General features: G+C 33.0%; 1 protein-coding gene across 1 annotated transcript; it reads left to right on the top strand.

The window, feature by feature from the left end:
* Positions 1-862: 862 nt before the first annotated feature.
* LOC139814224 (uncharacterized) lies at positions 863-14,744 on the top strand. Its single transcript, XM_071780341.1, has 2 exons — positions 863-13,624; positions 14,413-14,744. The coding sequence occupies exon 1, from the start codon at positions 2,441-2,443 to the stop codon at positions 9,722-9,724; it is 7,284 nt and encodes a 2,427-aa protein (XP_071636442.1). The 5' UTR covers positions 863-2,440; the 3' UTR covers positions 9,725-13,624; positions 14,413-14,744.
* Positions 14,745-19,497: the final 4,753 nt, after the last annotated feature.

Here is a 19,497-nt window from a genome sequence, read left to right as displayed (position 1 = left end):
CGCCACCTAACAATAATCGTCATAATCGGACGGACGTGATAATAAGCAACCGCTGATTAAAGAGAATTCTTTCTTCACGTTTATCTGAAGTCAAATGTAAGACGATACATCGCGAGATTCGCGGGCAGCAGCGCGTAGAGTGACATAGAGCGATTAGAGTGTATATAATATATAATAATATTCGCCGAATGAAAGAGCGTATTCTTTCTTCATGCTTATCTGAAGTCAAATGTAAGACGATATATCGTGGGAACAGCGATTAATTGGAGTATATTATCGATATCAATCACTACACCCACCACCTTCTCGCTATTGTCGTTGCGCAACAACACAATGTATGTATACGTTACACTTAAATATAAAATTAACTTAAATAAAAGTAAAAAAACACTACAAATTATTATTTTTCCTAAATATTATAATTAATATTTAATTATTATGCAAATTTAAATATTATGCTTTTAAAAATATATTAATTTTTTAATGTAGACAGATTTTTTTTAAAGCGTATTGGTCAAGCGAGGATTTTTACACATTACATTTTTAAATTTCAAATTTTATGTTCGTAAATTATTCATTTCATTACATTTATAGTTTTTAATATTTTTATATTTATAAATTTTATTTTTATAACAGCATGCTCGTAAATATATCAAAATCTGGTAGGAGAAAATTAATATTAATAAATTAACAATAAATAAATAACGTCGCGCATTTTAAACTCGCCAACCCGAGATTCGAGATTCGAAATCAACCGAATCCACCGCTCGAAGTTTGCCGAAGATACCGAAGTGACGAGCGCATATGGCTCCTGCGCACATGACGCGGAAACGTTTGCCGCGCAGTAAGAAGGGATGCTGTAGCCAATCAATGTGCCGATTTTCATTAGAAGAAGAAGTTTATTGGCTGCCGCGTCCTCTCTTCCCGCGCGACAAGCGTTTCAGCGTCCTGTGCGCAGGAGCCAATAGACTAGACTTCGAGACTTCGAGCCGGGTTTCACGTCTTTCCTTTCGATGAACGTTGCGTGCTCGCGAGATCTCGGCCATTTGCCGGCAGAACGTACGTGCGTCAGTGAGTCAGTAAACGTAGTTGAATAAGCAATTATAAAGAATAAAGGTTGTTGCCCGGGAATCACAGCGAACGGACGTAAATTTCGCCGATAGAGGCAGTGTCGCGCGACAGCGCGTGACCGGTGTAACCGAAGTGACTGAAGGCGCCTTGAGTGATTATTACGTCTTAATACGTTAACGCGAATTTGCTTCGGATTTCGCAATTGAATTCAGTATAGATCTTTTGCCGGGAGAACGTCGTAGCGGACATATCACGAGGCGATTTTTCTGACGTCCTGACACTTGATCCGTGTGATACGTTTGTAAGCGTATCTCGACCGTATAAGGACCAATAAGGACTCGAAGCGTCGTGGCTGTGATTCAGAACAAAGAAAGACCACTTGTCGGGAAAAACAATTGGTACCAAGATCTTTTACGTGTCGTGTTAGTTTAGTACTTGTTACCAGCCGACTTGTTTAATTACTCACGGCTGTTCGTTACGATTACGTGTTGATACGCGATACTGCGAACTGTACTTGTCATGAGTTTTACGCGAGATCGAGACGTTATACGAGACGGTTGAATGTTCGTGTATGAAGTGTGGCGATTGTACGAGTGAGAGTCAGAGAGGATAAAAATAACTCAATACTTTTTTGATCGAATACGGTGTATACAAGCCGTCCGAGAACCTCTCCTTCTTTCGCACCGCCCTGCTATTCCGGGTGTCGTTAATATTTGAAACTGACTTAATAACAGTTCTCTGTTGCGTGAAATAACTATCTTCTGTGGAGACTACTTACCTATTACTGATGAGAACAATCGATATTCATACGGGAGACCGATCTGTTGGAACGAGTAGCCGAGACGTCGGTACTTGTAACAAAGGAAGCTAGGAAGGATTATCAACCAGAGGAATCCTTGGCGGTGAAATCAAGTGGCAACCATAACGAGTGAATTAATGTTTATTATTTAGAGCGTCTATTTTTCACAATTTTAACTTAAGAAAAAGACTTTAATAACAACTAAAATTTACGTTGCGAAAAATTGAAAACAAATTTTACATCTCTCAGCATATATTGCAAGCTAATAGAACATTGCTGGCAAACCTGTTCTTTTATGCCTTTGATCTGCCTGCATTTGATCTGCCTTCTCCATATCACTTCCAGTATTATCTAAAAACATATCAGCATAGCTTATTTCACACATATGCCAAGATATTTATTTTTGCCATATTAAATAAATTTTGTCATTCTGTTGTTGGAATAACTATCTTATTGTTAGAAGGGTTCATAGAGAAGGGGGCAGACATTAAAAAACTGATTTTTACCAGCCAAAACTTTTGTCACCTACTTTTAAATCTAAAGAAGAATTTTTAAGAAAATCCAAAAAATATGGAGAAACAAGCAAGAGAATTTTATCTCCAAGTTCTAATTGAATTTGAAAAGGCAATATCAGAGGGTAATGTTATTGATAGCATAAAAAACTTAAGCAATTTAATTGACTCCATAAGTAACGTAGAAAATAAAAAAACTTTGAGAGATTATTCTGATAATGCTAGCAATCCTATTGAAAGCACTAATTTAGTTATCTTAGCTTGTAAGCATAATAAAGTAAAAATTCTAAAGTATCTATTTGACAGTGATAGCAGAATTTTGAATAACCTGTCTGTTGTTACTGGAAGAAACAGTATACTACCAGATGATGAAGATGAAATGTGCCATAATGCGTTTTATTACGCTATACGTTCATGCAATGCTGAGCTTCTTGATACACTCATTAGTAAATGGCCAGGTAATTATTTTGCTGTTAATTTAGGCGAATTGGATGAAATTCTTTCCAGAGCTTATGAAGAATTAAAGTTAAAAGATGTACTATTGTCAGACGAAATGGAAATTTTTATTGAAAATAAGTTAATAAATCTTCGTTTCTTCTCTAATAATACTTCTCGACAAGATCAGAATGTGAAAAGTTGTCTTAATAACATCAGAGAACGGATTGAATTAATACTTCAAAACATTAACTTGTTAAAGACAGATTACTCAAACACGGAAAAAGTAAATAAAAGGATTTTATTTGTAATAAAATTTATCGCACAAAATATTCATATATTAAAGCGGCAGTTGAGATCAACTTATGATAGATTACCTTGGGAAGAAATTGAGTTTTGCTTAGTCAGTTTTATTTCCTCTCACACAAAACGGCAAGAAATTAATCTGTTTTATAATGCTACATTGAATAAAAGCAAAATACTAAATCATTTGGAAAATTTTGCAAAAAAACTTGAAGACGAAAAAGATAGTATAGAAAGTGTGAATATTGGTAAATTCGCTGATTTTCCGAAGTTAAAACGCGAGAAAGTTGTTGCCGAAATTATTAGCAGTTATCCTCAATTTGAAGAGTTGTATGACGATTATCAACAAATTAGAGACATCCATTCTTTAATGAAAATAAGTGATTATATAAAGTTGGCATTATCAGCTGATCCTAAAAAAAGGGAAGGACAGTTAATTATTATAAGAGTTTTACAGGTTATCGGTGAGCATTTAAAGAATACTTTAGAATCCCCCAAGTTATCTAATACTACAAGTGAGCTTTTGCTATTATCGTTACCAAAAAATACAAGAGAAGTAATTATAGATTTACGTAATTCGCTATCGCATGCTTATTCACTTTCCAAGAGAACAGAAATTGAGGAAAATACAGATGCTAGTTTTTTTACTGGTGTTCAAAATGATACTAAAAGAATCGATAATGTGATTACTGATATTCTTTACAATAACAAAATTAAAATGACCAAAATGCTGCTAAAAAGAATTGCTAATAGTGAAAGCTTAGGTGAGATAAAAGAAATTGCTGAACTATTTAGTAATGTTAAATTGGATGAAATAATAACGGAAAATTTTAAAATGATGGAACACGTGAAACTTGAAAAACTCATTAAAGAATTAAGCGATAACGTAACTGACCAGACAAATTATGAAAAAAAGTTGTTTAAAATAATTAATAACATAATCAATTGTGCGGAATCTCAATCAGAAAATATCAGAACTGATTATGTTACAGGATTTAAATTATTAAAGAGCATAACTAACTTTAGTGACACACTTGAGATTGATCACAATGTTATTAAAAGAATGAAAATTTGTGCTGATCGAATATTAAAGTGTATGACTCCAAAAATAGAGCCTCATAGCCTTAAAGAAATTGCTGAGTTGTCAATTAGAATTTCTCATAGTGTTAGATTAAGAATACAAAATGATAAGGTCGATAAAGTAAACAAATTAATTTACGAAATTTTTTTCTATATTTCTGAATTTGGAATAAGTGATATCAAATGGATTAAAAAATTAAGAGAAAAATTGAATGAAAGAGGTTCGTTTATTTCTACATATAAACAAAGGAAGACTTACGATGTAACGAAAGAAAAATATGATAACCAACTTGCACTAAAGCTGTCTGAACTAAAAAGTATTTTAAGCAATAACGCATTGAGTGATCAATTAATAGAAAAATTACCTTTCTATAAGAGTGACAAAAAATTGCAAACACTAGTAGAAATGCTTGTTCTTGATATAATGTCAATTTTAGGTAGCTCAAAGCATTACTTGGAAAATAATTTACTTTTCTTAGACGATAACAGTCCTTTATTAACTGGAAAATGTTTACGTAATCATTTAGCGCATGATAATGCCTTGGTTGACGTTTTATTATCTGATCCTTCAATAGCCGTTGTTTTAAACGCTAAAAAACTTACTGAAGAAAATATAATGAAAAGCAAGAAAAAAATTGGCAAGTTATTAAGTGATAATTCTTCCAAATTGAGAGACAAATACGATCAAGATTTAGATACCATTACTAATCAGGAAAGAATGTTTGCTGCTTTAGAAGAAGGAAATCTAGAAAGTTTAAAGGATTGTCTGAAAAAAGGAGCAGATATTAATGCTAGAAATGTTAATTTATGGACCGCGTTACATTTTGCTGCTAAGGGACCCAGTCTTGAAGTTATAAAATTTATTCTTGATCAAAATTTAAGCGTTGATGTGAAGGATATTAATGGTCAAAGCCCATTGCATGTTGCTGCTGCGCATGGAAGGAAAAACATTGTAGAGTTTTTTATAAAAGAAACAGGTTTATATGTTGCTGAACTAGATCAGAGTGGCAGAACACCACTACATGTTGCTGCTCAAAATGGTCACAAGGATACTACGGAAGTTTTATTAGAAAATGAAGCTAATGTTATTACCCAAGATAAATTTGGTCTTTCAGCTTTACACTATGCAATAAATAATAATCATAATATCGATGTGGTCAAGATTCTATTGGAAAAAAATGTAAACGTTGATATTAATGAAACTATGGGTGGCTTTACCCCGTTGCACGTAGCTGCAGAAAGAGGTCATCTAGAGTTATTTAACTTCTTGCTTCAAAATAAGGCAAATGTTAATGCTAGAAATGATCAATATTTGACACCATTACATGTAGCAGCAACATACGGCCATCTTGAAGTAGTAAATGCTTTAATTCTAAAAGGAGTTGATATTAACGCTCGAGACATAAGTGGCTGTACACCATTACACTATGCAGTACAATACGGTCATGAGAACACAGCTAATATTCTATTGAAGCATGGAGCTAACGTTAACGCTGTTAACAAATTCTACAATAATACACCTTTGCACTATGCAGTAACAGATGGACACGAGGGAATTGTTAGAGCTCTATTGAGAAATAAAGCCAACGCTAGTATTGCCACTGTTACAAATTTTACTTCATTGCATCTTGCTGCTAAGAATGGTCATCTAGGAATAGTCGTTGCTCTACTTAATTATGGTGTTGATATTTGTGCTCAAGATCGATGTAACGGTACACCATTATTCTATGCAGCAGAAAGCGGTCATGAGGAAGTTGCTGAACTTTTAATAAGAAAGGGAGCAGAAATTAATGTCAAAGCTAACAATAATATGACACCATTACATGTAGCTGCTCAGGAAGGTCACGAAGACGTTATTAATCTTCTAATAAAAAATAGAGCTGAGGTTGATGCAAAAACTCATGACGGTAGTACACCACTACATCTAGCTGCTCAGAAAGGCCACAAAGATATTATTGATATTCTAATAAAAAATAAATCTGAAGTTGATGCTAAAACTCATGATGGTATCACACCATTGCATCTAGCTGCTCTAAACGGTCAAGGAGATGCTATTGTTTCTCTAATAAAAAATGAAGCTAAAGTCAATACTAGAGATAATAATGGTATTACACCCTTACATGCAGCTGTTGTAAAAGGCCACAAAGATATTGTTAATCTTCTAATAAAGAATAAAGCCCAAATCGATGCAAGAGATTTTGCAGACATCACACCATTACATGCAGCCGTAGAAGTTGGTAATAAAGAAATCGTTGAGATTTTGGCAGCAAATGGAGCCAATGTCAATGTCAAGAGTAACAACTTAACACCATTGCTTTCTGCTATAAAATATAATTATAAGGAAATCGTTGAAGTTCTTATAGCGAATGGAGTTAATATTAATGGCGTTGAACCTTTGTCACTAGCAGTTCTTGCTGGTTACCGAGATATTGTAGAAATTTTGCTAAAAAACAAAGTTTATTTTAATATGAAAGATCCTAAAATTGCTGCACTATTACACTTGGCTGCTAGTAAAGGTCATAAGGATATAGTAAAGGTTCTGATAACAGGAGGAGCTAATGTTCATGCTGTAACTGGTATTTATAATTCAACACCATTATATTTGGCAGCACAGGAAGGTTATGAGGAAGTTGTTGAGATTTTAATAGCAGAGGGCGCTAACGTTAATGTTAAATCTAACGTTGATGATAATACCCCATTACATGCAGCAGCAAGATATGGTCGTGGTAATGTTGTAAAAGTTTTACTAGATAATAAAGCAAATATTAATGTTAAGGATAATATGAATAGAACACCTCTGGAATTTGCAGTGTCATATGGTCATTTACAAATAGTTAAAATGTTACTGCAGTACGAGAAAATAGATATGAATGCAAAAGGTAATGATGATTATACGATATTGCATATTGCTTCACAAGACGGAAGGTTAGAGGTGGTGAAATATCTAGTAGATCAGGGATCTGATGTTAATGCTAAAAATGCCTCTGGTTCAAAACCTATACATATTGCTGCTAGAGAAGGTTATAAAGATACTGTAGAGTTTTTTCTTAGTAAGGGGTTAAATATTAATGAACGTGGTTTAGATAATCAGACATTATTACATTATGCTGCAATGAAAGGTCATTTAGAAGTTGCAAGGTATTTGATAACACAAGGTGCTGATGTTGATGCTAAAGATGTTAATGGTTTAACTCCTATGCATATTGCTGCTAATTTAGGTTATAAAGACGTTATTGAAATTTTATTACAACATGGCGCAGTTTATAACGCTGTTTACTACAAGTTTTATAAAACACCATTAGAAATGTCTAGTAACAAAAACGTTATCAATCTATTAACATTTACTGAGAAATTGTTTGAGGCTGTAAAACGTAATGATTCTTTAGAAATTGAGAATTACATTAAAGCAGGGGCTGTCGTTAACGCTAAAAATGCTAAGGGAACATCATTACATTATGCTGCGTGGAAAGGCTTTGATAGGATTGTCAATATTCTGTTACAAAATAAAGCTGATCCTAATGCAGTTGGTAATAAGGGATTTACCCCTCTACATTATGCTGCTAAGTTCTCTCACTTAAAAGTTGTAAAGCTTTTATTGTCTAACGGTGCAGTATATAATGCTGTTTCTGATAGTGGTAAAACACCATCAGATTTTACTGTAGATAAAAGTATAACTAGCTTATTTAAATTACTGAGTGACTCATTTAAAAATATTAAAAATAATAATTCTCAAGTTGTTAATGATCTTAACAAGATACACGATATTGATACAGTAAAATCAATAATGAATGCTTGCGATAGAGAAAAGAAAACGTTAGTAGTTGCTGCAGTGCATAGTAACTTTTCAAAAGTCGAACAGTTGAAAGAGATATCACAAGGTGATGTATCCGCTCAGATTAATCTAGCTTTGGAGCTTTTTAATCAGGGCCATTATCAAAGAGCCTTAAGTATTTTCAAAAGCGCATATGAAAAAAGAAAAGAAATACTAGGATCAGATAATCCTGGCACTTTAGATTTTCAGACATACATAGGTAAAGTATCTTTCGCGCAGGGAGCTTACCAAGAAGCTTTAAATACATTTGAAGACATTTTCCAAAAACAGAAAAAAATACTGGGTTTGAATGATAAGAATACTTTAAGTACAAGAAGTATAATCGCTTTAGTACTGCATAAGCAAGGGAGGAATGAAGAAGCTCTTAATATTTATAAAGAAGTTTGTAAGAAACAAGAGGAAATACTAGGGCCAAATGATTTAGATACTTTAGATTCTTACTTTCACATGGCACTAGTATTAGATAAACAAGGAAATTACGAAGAAGCGTTAAATATCAATAGAACAGTTTTTGAAAAAAGAAAAGAAATATTAAGTGTAAATGACATGTCAGTTGTATTTGTTCAAAATAATATAGCAATGGTACTCGCTAACCAGGGTAAGCATGAAGAGGCACTAAAAATTTATAAAGAGGTTTTTGAGAAGAAGAAAGCGATTTTAGGTATTAATCATTCTAGTACTTTGAAAACGTTATTTAATATTGCTTCAAATCTCTTCAATCAAAAAAAATATCATGAAGCTTTGAAAACTTTTCAAGAGGTTATAAATATCCAGAAAAATGCTTTGGGAGCAAATCACCCTGAAACCTTAGATACTCAATACAACATGGCAATTGTACTTTTTTCTCAAGGCAAATTTATTGGTGCACTTAAAGTCTTCAGAGAATGTTTTCATCAAATCAAAGCTATTTTTGGACCAAATCATCCTACTGTTTTGGATATTTTAAATAAGATAGAAAAGATTAATGATATATTAAAGTATGATGGCAGCAATGCATCGGAAATTTTTCAGTACATGCAGGAAGACATTAACATTGCTGCTAGTAATGGTGATATACAAACTCTTCAACGCCTATTAAAAGATGGAGCTGATGCAAATGACAAAGACATTGATGGAAGAACACCGTTACATTACGCTGTTAGTAATGGACAGGCAAGTATTGTAAACATCTTACTAAGGAACAGAGCTGATGTTACTCAAACTACTAATAAAGGTAATACACCATTACACATTGCTACTTCTAAAGGTTACAAAAAAATTGTTGAAGTTTTATTACAACATGTAAGTCATGATAAATTAAATAATTTTATTAATGCTAAAACAGCTGCTACCGGTGCTACGTCGCTTCACGTTGCAGCTAAGAATGGTTTTTTGGATGTTACCAAGTCCTTATTGAAGCGAGGTGCAATTTATAACATTAAAAATAATGAAGGTAAAACACCTCTTGATCTTTCTAAGGACCAAAATGTTAATGACTTACTGAAACTAGTTGAAGAAATATTTAAAGATGCAAAAAATGGTAATGTTGAAATGATCAACAAATTAAAGGCGATAAAACCTGATGAGTTTGTAGTTGTAACAAATGCTCGTAATAATCAAGGAAATACATTATTGCAAGTTGCTGTAGCTAATAGGCACAAGAATATTGCGAGTAAATTGTTAGAAATGCTAAAAACGCCAGACGAAAATTAAGTTGTCAATACATAGAAATGAGTTAAAAGCTTAAAACTTTAATTAATGCTGTTGAAATATTATGTAACTTAAGTTAATAATTTTAAAGAAATTGAGTATCGGTAGTTTGCTATTAAAAATATAGTGGATAAAATATTCCTATTTTTTTCGTCATGCTGTTAATTCTCTTGTTCTTTAATTATTTCGAATATTATAAGAAAGGCTAGATAACATCATAATAGTACACTTTAATAGTAATTTTAAGCCCTAAGTCATATAAGAATTTTTTTTTTAGATATAATAAGTGGTTGTGCATGTGCTATGATATACGTTCAAAAAATTTAAAAATTTTAAGTGTGATAACATTTTTATTTGGAATAGTTGAAACTGAAATAGATGAATAAAAACTTATTAATTTTTTATTTGCTATCAGATTACGTTCTGTCTAATACATCTACTTTTCAGATCACGTTTTTTTATTTCTTGTATTTTAATTTAAAAAAAAGTGTAACTTTTGTAGCGCTTCGCTTTTTTCTTTTTCAAAGTATTTTTTTCACTGTTTTTAATTTTTAGTGTAGTTGGCCATAAAGGTTTTATTAATTTTTTTTATTGCTGCATTTTTTATTGCTTTTTTAAATTGTGCATTATATAATCAAAATTTGATTTTCCCGTTTTTACTGAAAGTGTCAAGCTGTCTTTTTTTATTTCACGGTGTGTGATAAAAAATTATGCATATCTTTCACCCCCAGCGTGTGCATGCCTATGTCATGGATATTATAGTGAATGATTGTAGTGTATCGTAATTGATAACGTGTAAGAATAATATCAGGACCACGAGAGGTAACATCTGTTACAACCATGATTTGATTGCGATCAGGATGAAAAGAATTGATAACCCTGTCGCGTTTGTGCTGTTTTAAATCACAGTGTTAAAACGCTAGAGTTATCTTTGCTGAATTAATTAGCCAGCTGCTTTGCTCTCCTTATTGCTTCGTTTTGACAAAAATAGTTTTGACAAAAATTTAAATTTTTATGTACGATAACGTCTTTATTTGGAATAGTTGAAACTGAAATAGATGAATAAAAACCTATTAATTTTTTATTTGTTATTAGATTACAATCTGTCTAGTACACCTACTTTTCAGATCACGTTCTCTTATTTCTTATATTTTAATTTCTTAAAAAAAAGATTTGTACCTTTTGTAGCGCTTGGTTTTTTTCTCTCTTTAAAAATATTTTTTTCATCATTTTAAAGTTTTTTCTGCTGCGTTTTTTAAATGTGTGTTTTAATTGCGTATTATAATCAAAATTTGGCTTCCCGTTTTGACTGAAAGTTTTAAGCCGTCTTTTATTTTGCGATGTATGATAAAAAATAATGCATATTTTCTTCTCCAGCGTGTGCATGTCTATATAGCGATGGATATAATTAACTTTTGATTGTACTGCGTCATAATTGATAACGTGTATAGGAATATCAGGACCACGAGAGGCAACATCTGTTGCAATCATGATTTGATTGCGATCACGATGAAAAGAATTGATTACTCTTTCACGTTTGTGCTGTCTTAAATCATAGTGCCAAAACGTTAAAGTTGTCTTTGCACAATTTGTTAGCCAACTGCTTTGCTCTACTCGCTTTATCTTGGTAAAAATAGTTGATCGTTTACGCTGATATAATTCGACTGATGTAATGTTTGCCATATTTTTCTGGTTCTGCATAATTGCATAAATAATTTCTTGCTTGATTTTTGTAGTAACTTTATACTTAATAGAAACACGTTCTGATTGATTATGGTATTTTTCAGTAAGTTTAACTATATCACCAGGAAGAGTCATAGATAACATGAAGGTTTATCGCATTTTAAGAAGATATTTTATAATTTAAATTTGAATTCCAAAGTTTATGTCGAACATACTATTTGCTTCATCAAACACGAGAGAATTGATATTGTGAGCAAAGACTTACGTTAAATATGATCTATATATTAGGGTGTCTCTTTTTTAACATCTGTGAGCTCACACACACACGCGCTCACGTACACACGCGCACACACACACACACACACACACACACGAACACACGAGCGCGCGCGCCCACGTCCACGCACTTGTACACGCACACAACAGTAGCAGCAGAGAGGGTTTGGAGTCAAAAAATGCTACGGGAGTGACGAATCGTGGGGCCTTATCTTTGCTGACAGACCCACGCATACACACACACGGGATGCTATAGACTTTACCTCCCCGTGGTAACGCCTCATCTTGGATAACGCTAAAGAAGTCTTTAAAAAAAGAAGGAAAAAACATGGACACGAACACTACCGTTCCGATGCACCCGCCAGAAAACCTACTATACACGGATTCGTTGGCAAAATTTATGAATCAGATACAGGAATAGGATTTCCCATTTCGACGGGAAAATTCTACTGGCGTCCCTGGAGAGACTTAAGGAATCGAAATCCGGGTATTAATATACTAGGTCGCAATTACTAATAGAACTTCTCGAGTCGCTTTGCGGAGAAGGACTCCTATGGCAGTAACCGGTACAACTGACAAGAATGGGAGGATTTTGCCACGATTTTCTCGAACATTACTTGCTGCAATAATTTTCCGCTCCTAATTCATATGTAAGATCCATATCAGGCCAGGTTACAGCTGCTGGACAAATCTTATCACAAATTCGCCATCAATATTATCGTCATGTAGCGTCGGCTACCGGATTTTTGGAGGAAGAGAGTCGACATGCTAAACAACAACGTGCATCCGAGATATAAATTATACATTTAACAGGAGACCATGAGGCGAGCGAGAGACATACTCTGCCACACCGAAGAGTTTGAGTACATAGAAACATTAGAAGCACAAAGCAAGGCCCACCATACGACAACGCAGAAAGCACCAGTTGCCACAACCGCCTATGTTGCCAACAATCAGAGCATACGTGCTTCGATTGCCGGCGAATCCCGCGTTGGTTTTGCGCCCGGCAAAGATGGCATATTAACAAAGGCTGCGAGGAAATGCCACTCGGGCAAAAAAAAAGCGATCGTACCTCGGTTCTTCGAGCCTGAAAAAAGACATTGGTCGGAAGAAGAACGTCTGCAGCAATTTCTGCGAGTAGAATTTCTGAAATTCGAAGAAGTCCGAGAGCCCACGGACTGGTTGCAACATGTCATCCAAGTTAAGATGAAACAGCAGTACCGCCCTTGCCGCGTTTGAACACGAGGACATGACTGGCTCCAAAATGGGCAGGACCGTTTCATGATGTGGATCGAAATACAGATACTTCGCCGAGCCACTGCGATAAACGTCGTAAAGTGCATTTCCGGAGTTATATTACGTCATGCCCCGAAGAGATCCTCACAGATAACTGGACGCATCTACGGTCCCGACAATTTGCCGATCTGCTACGAGGATTCAGGATACATCAACCAGCATACGTCCCGCATTGTATTACGGTCAAACCAATTGCATTATCAACTCCATGATCATAATATGTCCAGAAAAAACTATATAAGTCCTGGGACGAACGATTGTCCGAGCTGCAATTATTCTGTAACCCTGCAATGCACGATGTTACCGGCTACACGCCCGTCTTCCTCAGTCACGGGGATTAATTGAGATGCCTGAGGGGAAAACACCAAAACCGGGACCGCTACACACCGTCCGCCATGGATTGGAAGAGGCGTACAAGTTAACAAAGATTCAGTTAATCTGTGCTATAATTTGCTGGCGAGATTTGCAGCCTCACATCGAGGAATGGGTCAGGGTGTTGAAACGAGGCCACTTGCTGTCCGACGAGCAGGCACAGGATTCGATGCAAAACTCACGCCGAAATATATGGAGCCAGAAAGAAATACGCCGCATTATTTCCCTGGTCATCGTAGACCGCAGAAGCCCGTACAGGAAATGGATATTTGAAAGGTATACAGAAATTTATTTATCTTGTGTATTTAGTCTGTGTAGTATCTTGGTTTTATCCGTATTTAGAGATTCAATATAAGTATAGTCGTGTATATTTCGTACACAGATTAAGTATATACATAGAGGAAGTGTGCGATACTCTAAGCCCCTGAAACTAATATTAAGCGTTGTCTACAATGGCAGCAGGAGTAGTGGGTTAAGATTATAAGACATCAGAGTAAGTTGTTTTCCTGTCTAATAGGGCATAAAGTAAAGCCGTAAGCGAAATGGTTGAATCTCATTTTCTACAGTCTACTCAACCGTTTCACTTACGGCTTACTTTACGCCCTATTACACTGAAAAACCAACTTACTCTGACGTCTTAGAATCTTAATCCACTACTGCTGCTGCCATTGTAGATAACGCTTTATAGATAACTGAATTTAGTTTGTACTGAGTTGTAGTGTCAAATGTTTGTTATAACGTGTTCCTAACAAATTTCGTTTATTTATATTAAGTGTAATGTTATATCAATTTTTTCGAAGGTAAATTTTGGAAGGGTAATGTTGGATATGTCTGGTAATGTGCGGAACATCTTATTAATCTTACAAAAAATTTTTCACATATTTTTATACATATTAGTGATTAAATAGTCTAATAATTATTATATTTGTTATATAATAATATATTACGAACTCTAATTTTATGAAATAGGATACACGATTATTTGATATACAAATATAGAACTATATACGCATACATAAATTATTATATGCTTTCTGTATACCTTATATGTACTATTTTTCTAGGGACTGCACAGGCAAGTAGTACATCGCTACGTGCACATCCAAGATTTAAAACGGTTATCGAAGAGTTGTTGCGCGACAATCCGTTGGAATACGATCCAGCTCAACCGGCTATGGAGGAACGAGCCACGCTCTTCCGAGCGGAATCAGGGACGACACAACCATCCGTGTCGATCCCAGCAGAACAAGACAAATTGCGAACCGCGAATTGGGATGATCCAGCGATTCGACGCCAGGTGATCGAGCGATCCGCCAACTAGGCGAAACAAGCGTGACTGATCACGCCGCCACCGTTTCGAGACCACTGATTTCATATTGTATATGTTGAGATACACATATATATATATATATATATATATATATATATATATATATATACATACATATATATATATATATATATATATGCCTATAATTATATTAAACATATATATTTTTACAGTATTATATTAAAGTAATACTGTAAGAATAAAATAATTTATATATATATATATATATTTTTTTTTTCTTTTTTTTTTAATTTTACCGTATTATCTTTACATGAACATTTTACAGCACATTATTGTATATTCCTTTAATGAGATAATTTATTTAAATTAGTTATTTGATTATTATAAATTTACTAGGTAATATAAAATACTTACGAAAGCATCAACAAATACGAATACAGATATTATGATTTCCTTGGAAGACTACTTATTAGATTAAAAAAAAAAAACGATAATTTTTCAAGTATGTTTATATATATAAACGTCTTATAAAAATAAGTTTTGCTACTTAATGAAATGTTATAATTGTAAAGTACATTACATTACATCAGTATTGAAAAGAAAGAAAAAATATATAAACGTACAAATATCGTTGACATTATCAACAACGTCACCAAGGAAGTATCAAATTCGACAGAAATTAAACCAAGCTGTAAGAAAATTATATTTCATGATGCAGAAAGATAATTCGGAAGTAGATATATGGCAGTAGATACATTTTTTCACGTGCAACAGTATGACAAAAACCCTGCAACTAAATGGGAAATTGCTTTCGGTCGGCTGAAAAATAGGCTGAAAATTTGATGTTTGTAGTTTAAAGCATTTTGATTAAAGGTCTCAATGGGCACAATTCTCGAAATGGACCGTTTAAGTGATATTGACCCTAGAGTACGTATCCGATTGATGATACAACAAAAGTTTCCTTACATTTCGAAAGTGTATTAAATATTTTTATATGTGTAATATTTTCCGATTTTTGAACACACGCTCCCATACACGCTCTCATGCACTTATACAAGAATATATCTATGTATAGATGTTCAGGATTTAGCGTGCGACAGAACTAGACGTCGTTCTACGGCTTTCAGGCTCTCGTACGAACTTTTTGGGCACGATGACGCGGCGTCCGCCGGGTTTTCCCAGGCGCGACTCGCGCGCACATTCGCAAGCGCCGGCTTTATAGAAGCACAAGTTGGCCGCTTTGCTTTTTGGCACGGTCCAACATCGATAATCGCACTTTAATCTGTTCCTTTCAGAACACGTTTACTTGCACGTGAGCAAGATTTTTGCGGCCTTCTTGGCTCAGTTATACTCGGATTACTCGGCACACACGCTTTATAAACTACTCACATGTTCTTGAGCACAAATACTATTATGTACTTACATGTCATACTATGCAAGGCCCACCATACGACAACGCAGAAAGCACCAGTTGCCACAAACGCCTATGTTGTCAATAATCAGAGCATACGTGCGTAACATTATTTCATACTTATTTGCACCCGTTCATGTATAGACATGTTTTTGTATATGTTTTGTTAGGTTGTGGGAGTGTGTATGCTCAAAATTTTGCAACTAATATACACATATAAACATTTAATGCATTTCCTATAATGCAACATAAGGAAACTTTCGCTGTATCATCAGTTGATTATAATAAGTACGCTATAGGTTCAATAAGACCAAAATGTTCTATTTTCCTAAGAGCTGTGCCCATTGAGACTTAATCAAAATGCCCTAAATTGCAACATATCAACATTTGAGCATATTTGACTGAAGGCCATTTCTTATTTTAAAAGCGCAAGCATGTCTGTTTCAAGTAAATGCCAAAGGTATAGTCCTGTTTTCAAACAATATTTTCTTTATATTACTCTGTTCTAAAGGTTATAAAGATTTAGCGATTTTTAAATTATTTTGCATGTCTAATCCTATAATACAAGAACGACCTTCATGTCTCTTTTATCTAACTCCAGGCATTCAAAATGTGATTCTTAAAATATTAAATATTAAAACTGAAACATTGACAGAAATTGATAAATATTTTTTTTTGTTTGAACGAAATGTCCTTAAAAGCACATTTATTTTGTAATTTAACGAGAGAGTTGTAGATTTTCAAGATATGGGGTTAGATACATGGTGTTTGCTGGGATGTATGTATACTGAACACTGTATATCCTTGAAATGTCGTTATAATGCTAGTTAGAGGTACATGCCAATTTTGGAAACAACTATCTGCATATTTTTTCAAATTTTGCTATTGATAGTTCTTATTTATTAAATATTTTACATACAAAGCTATAATAGGTTTAAAAAATATTGACTTCAAAGTTCACATGTGTTATCTCAGAGTTCTAATTTTGTAAAGCTGTCTTAATTATTACGTATCAATATTTAGAAACAGTACTTTGAAAATAACAATAAAAAATATGAAATTCAGAGAGCTATTGATAACAATATTTTTGTTAATATGGGAATAGATAATTACGAATATTGCAATATGCCAATAACTGAAGAAAATGCATTTACGTATATTTGAATATTTATTAAAACGTTTTGTAAAACACACATGTCAAACGTGTAAATTATTTATAGAAAAAATAGAAATTTATACATTTTAAAATTATTAAGCTATTTCAGAACATATAATAATAATAATAAAAAAAAATACATTTAGTCATTTGCATATTCCAAGTTCTCTATTTCTACAGTATATATTTAAGAAATGCGTTTAAAATTTTTAAAACTTTTATTATAAAGCAACCTAACGTAGTGTAAAATTTTACAAATATTTTTTTTAAATAAAATTTTCTTATGCATGTTCTAATTTTCCTAGAGCTTATTTAATTAAAATTTATATTAGGATCCGTTTATTTTATACTGTAAAATTTATCAACCGAAATTTCAAAGAACAAAGAAAATGTAATAAAATAATGTTAATTCTGTAACACAATTAAATTTTATTAGTTTTTATAATATGAAGCTTGTTAACTATATAATTACGTATTATGATTTATATATGTAATTAATTACAAATATGCATGTAAATTATATAATTAACTAAAAATATACATGTTAACCAATTATCTACATACTTAACTAGAAGTATGCGTGTAACTGATACATGTTAAAGTGACAGTACATAGTATAAGAAATCTTATTCCTTTTAATTATTTGTTTTTTTAACAAGTAAAGCATCATAGAAATTAATATTACTATTCAATATTATATTTGCATTTGTTAATGTAAATACACTGATTTATCAGAGTGTAATTTATTGATTATATATATTAATATGTATTTCTATTTAATAGTATTTTAAAATAAATAAAATTTGTATATTTTTACTTACATGTGTGGAATCATTTTTACTTTAAATATTGAATTAATTAATTGAATTAATATAACATTTTTCATGATTATATTTATAATAATAATATTATTTAGTTTAATAAAATTATATTATAAAATTATATCATAGTATTTGATTTAAAATTAATTATATAGATAAAACTATAAATAGCAAGTCTATTCAAGCATTATCAAGACGTTTGGCACATGTATTTGGACAATAACAATTGTTGAACAGTTTTATTATTCAAATAAATCACTCGCACATTGACAACATGGCGGATGATTATTCCAAAGTTCAGGGACATGAAAAATTTTGTAGCGCAAATGCTAATGACAAAGAGCCTAATTTAAATTTACTAAAGGAAGAAGAGATTATGAATTTATCAAATAAAATAAAACATTTTAATGTTTTAATTATAGGAATCAAAATAGTGAAATGGTATTTATATGACAGCATATAAGTAATCAACTGACCTCTTCGCTAACTCTAACATTCCCTGGGCAAAGGAGATTTTTGGGAATGTAATCTGGGAGTTCCTTATGGGTGCGTTCCACTTATCGCTCGCAACGCTCGTGGAATCATTTCATCCTTGTTGTTTGTCAAATGTTAAACAAAGACGAAATGATGCTCGCGAGCGTTGTGAGCAATAAGTGGAACCCAGCCTATGTGTGTACTGGTTCGATTTGATCTTCCCAAGGTAACTTTATACGATGTAGACATATCAGCACTCATTCTTTTCTTAATGTATTATACCTTATATGTTGATAATCTGCAACACAATTAAAAATTTTATTAAGAAAATTGTTATTGGACATATATTGTGGAAAATACTGTTATACATATATCTAACCAACTGGATCAGGCGCCGATAATGTGGCATTATCTTTGATACATATTTTGTTCCATGTGTGTCTTGTGATCCCATCGCCGATACATATTTTGTTCCATGTGTGTCTTGTGATCCCATCGCCTATCACAAATTTGGAATTGGACGATCCATTCTTTAGGATATTTCTGATATTGACAAAAAAAAGTTAGGAAATATGCTGTACTTATATATCAGTTTACGATAAAGCTGCTAAATTATATAATAGATTAGATTTTTTTTCATCATTTTACATATTTTATTACATATATATAATCCTATCTCTGCATAACGTTTTAGACTAAATATGAAATATTTAAATAATGCAGAACATCGGTACTATCTTCATTTTCAAAAGATTGATATAAAATCTCTAAATATATATACATATACTTCTCTATCCATATTAACAAAATGGTTAGCTGTTACAATATTATCGTCATTTGATATTATAGAGAAAGCTCGCTCGTCACGTAAGGATAATCGATCTTGACGAACGTTCATAATAAATAATAATATCCGCCAAGTATTCTTTCTTCATGCTTATCTGAAGTAAGACGATATATCGTGGGAAGAACGTAGCGATTGGAGCATATTATCGA

Source organism: Temnothorax longispinosus, chromosome 1, assembly GCF_030848805.1.
Source record: "Temnothorax longispinosus isolate EJ_2023e chromosome 1, Tlon_JGU_v1, whole genome shotgun sequence".
In the NCBI taxonomy this organism is placed as follows: Eukaryota; Metazoa; Arthropoda; class Insecta; order Hymenoptera; family Formicidae; genus Temnothorax; species Temnothorax longispinosus.
This window is presented reverse-complemented; position numbering and strand designations above follow the sequence as displayed.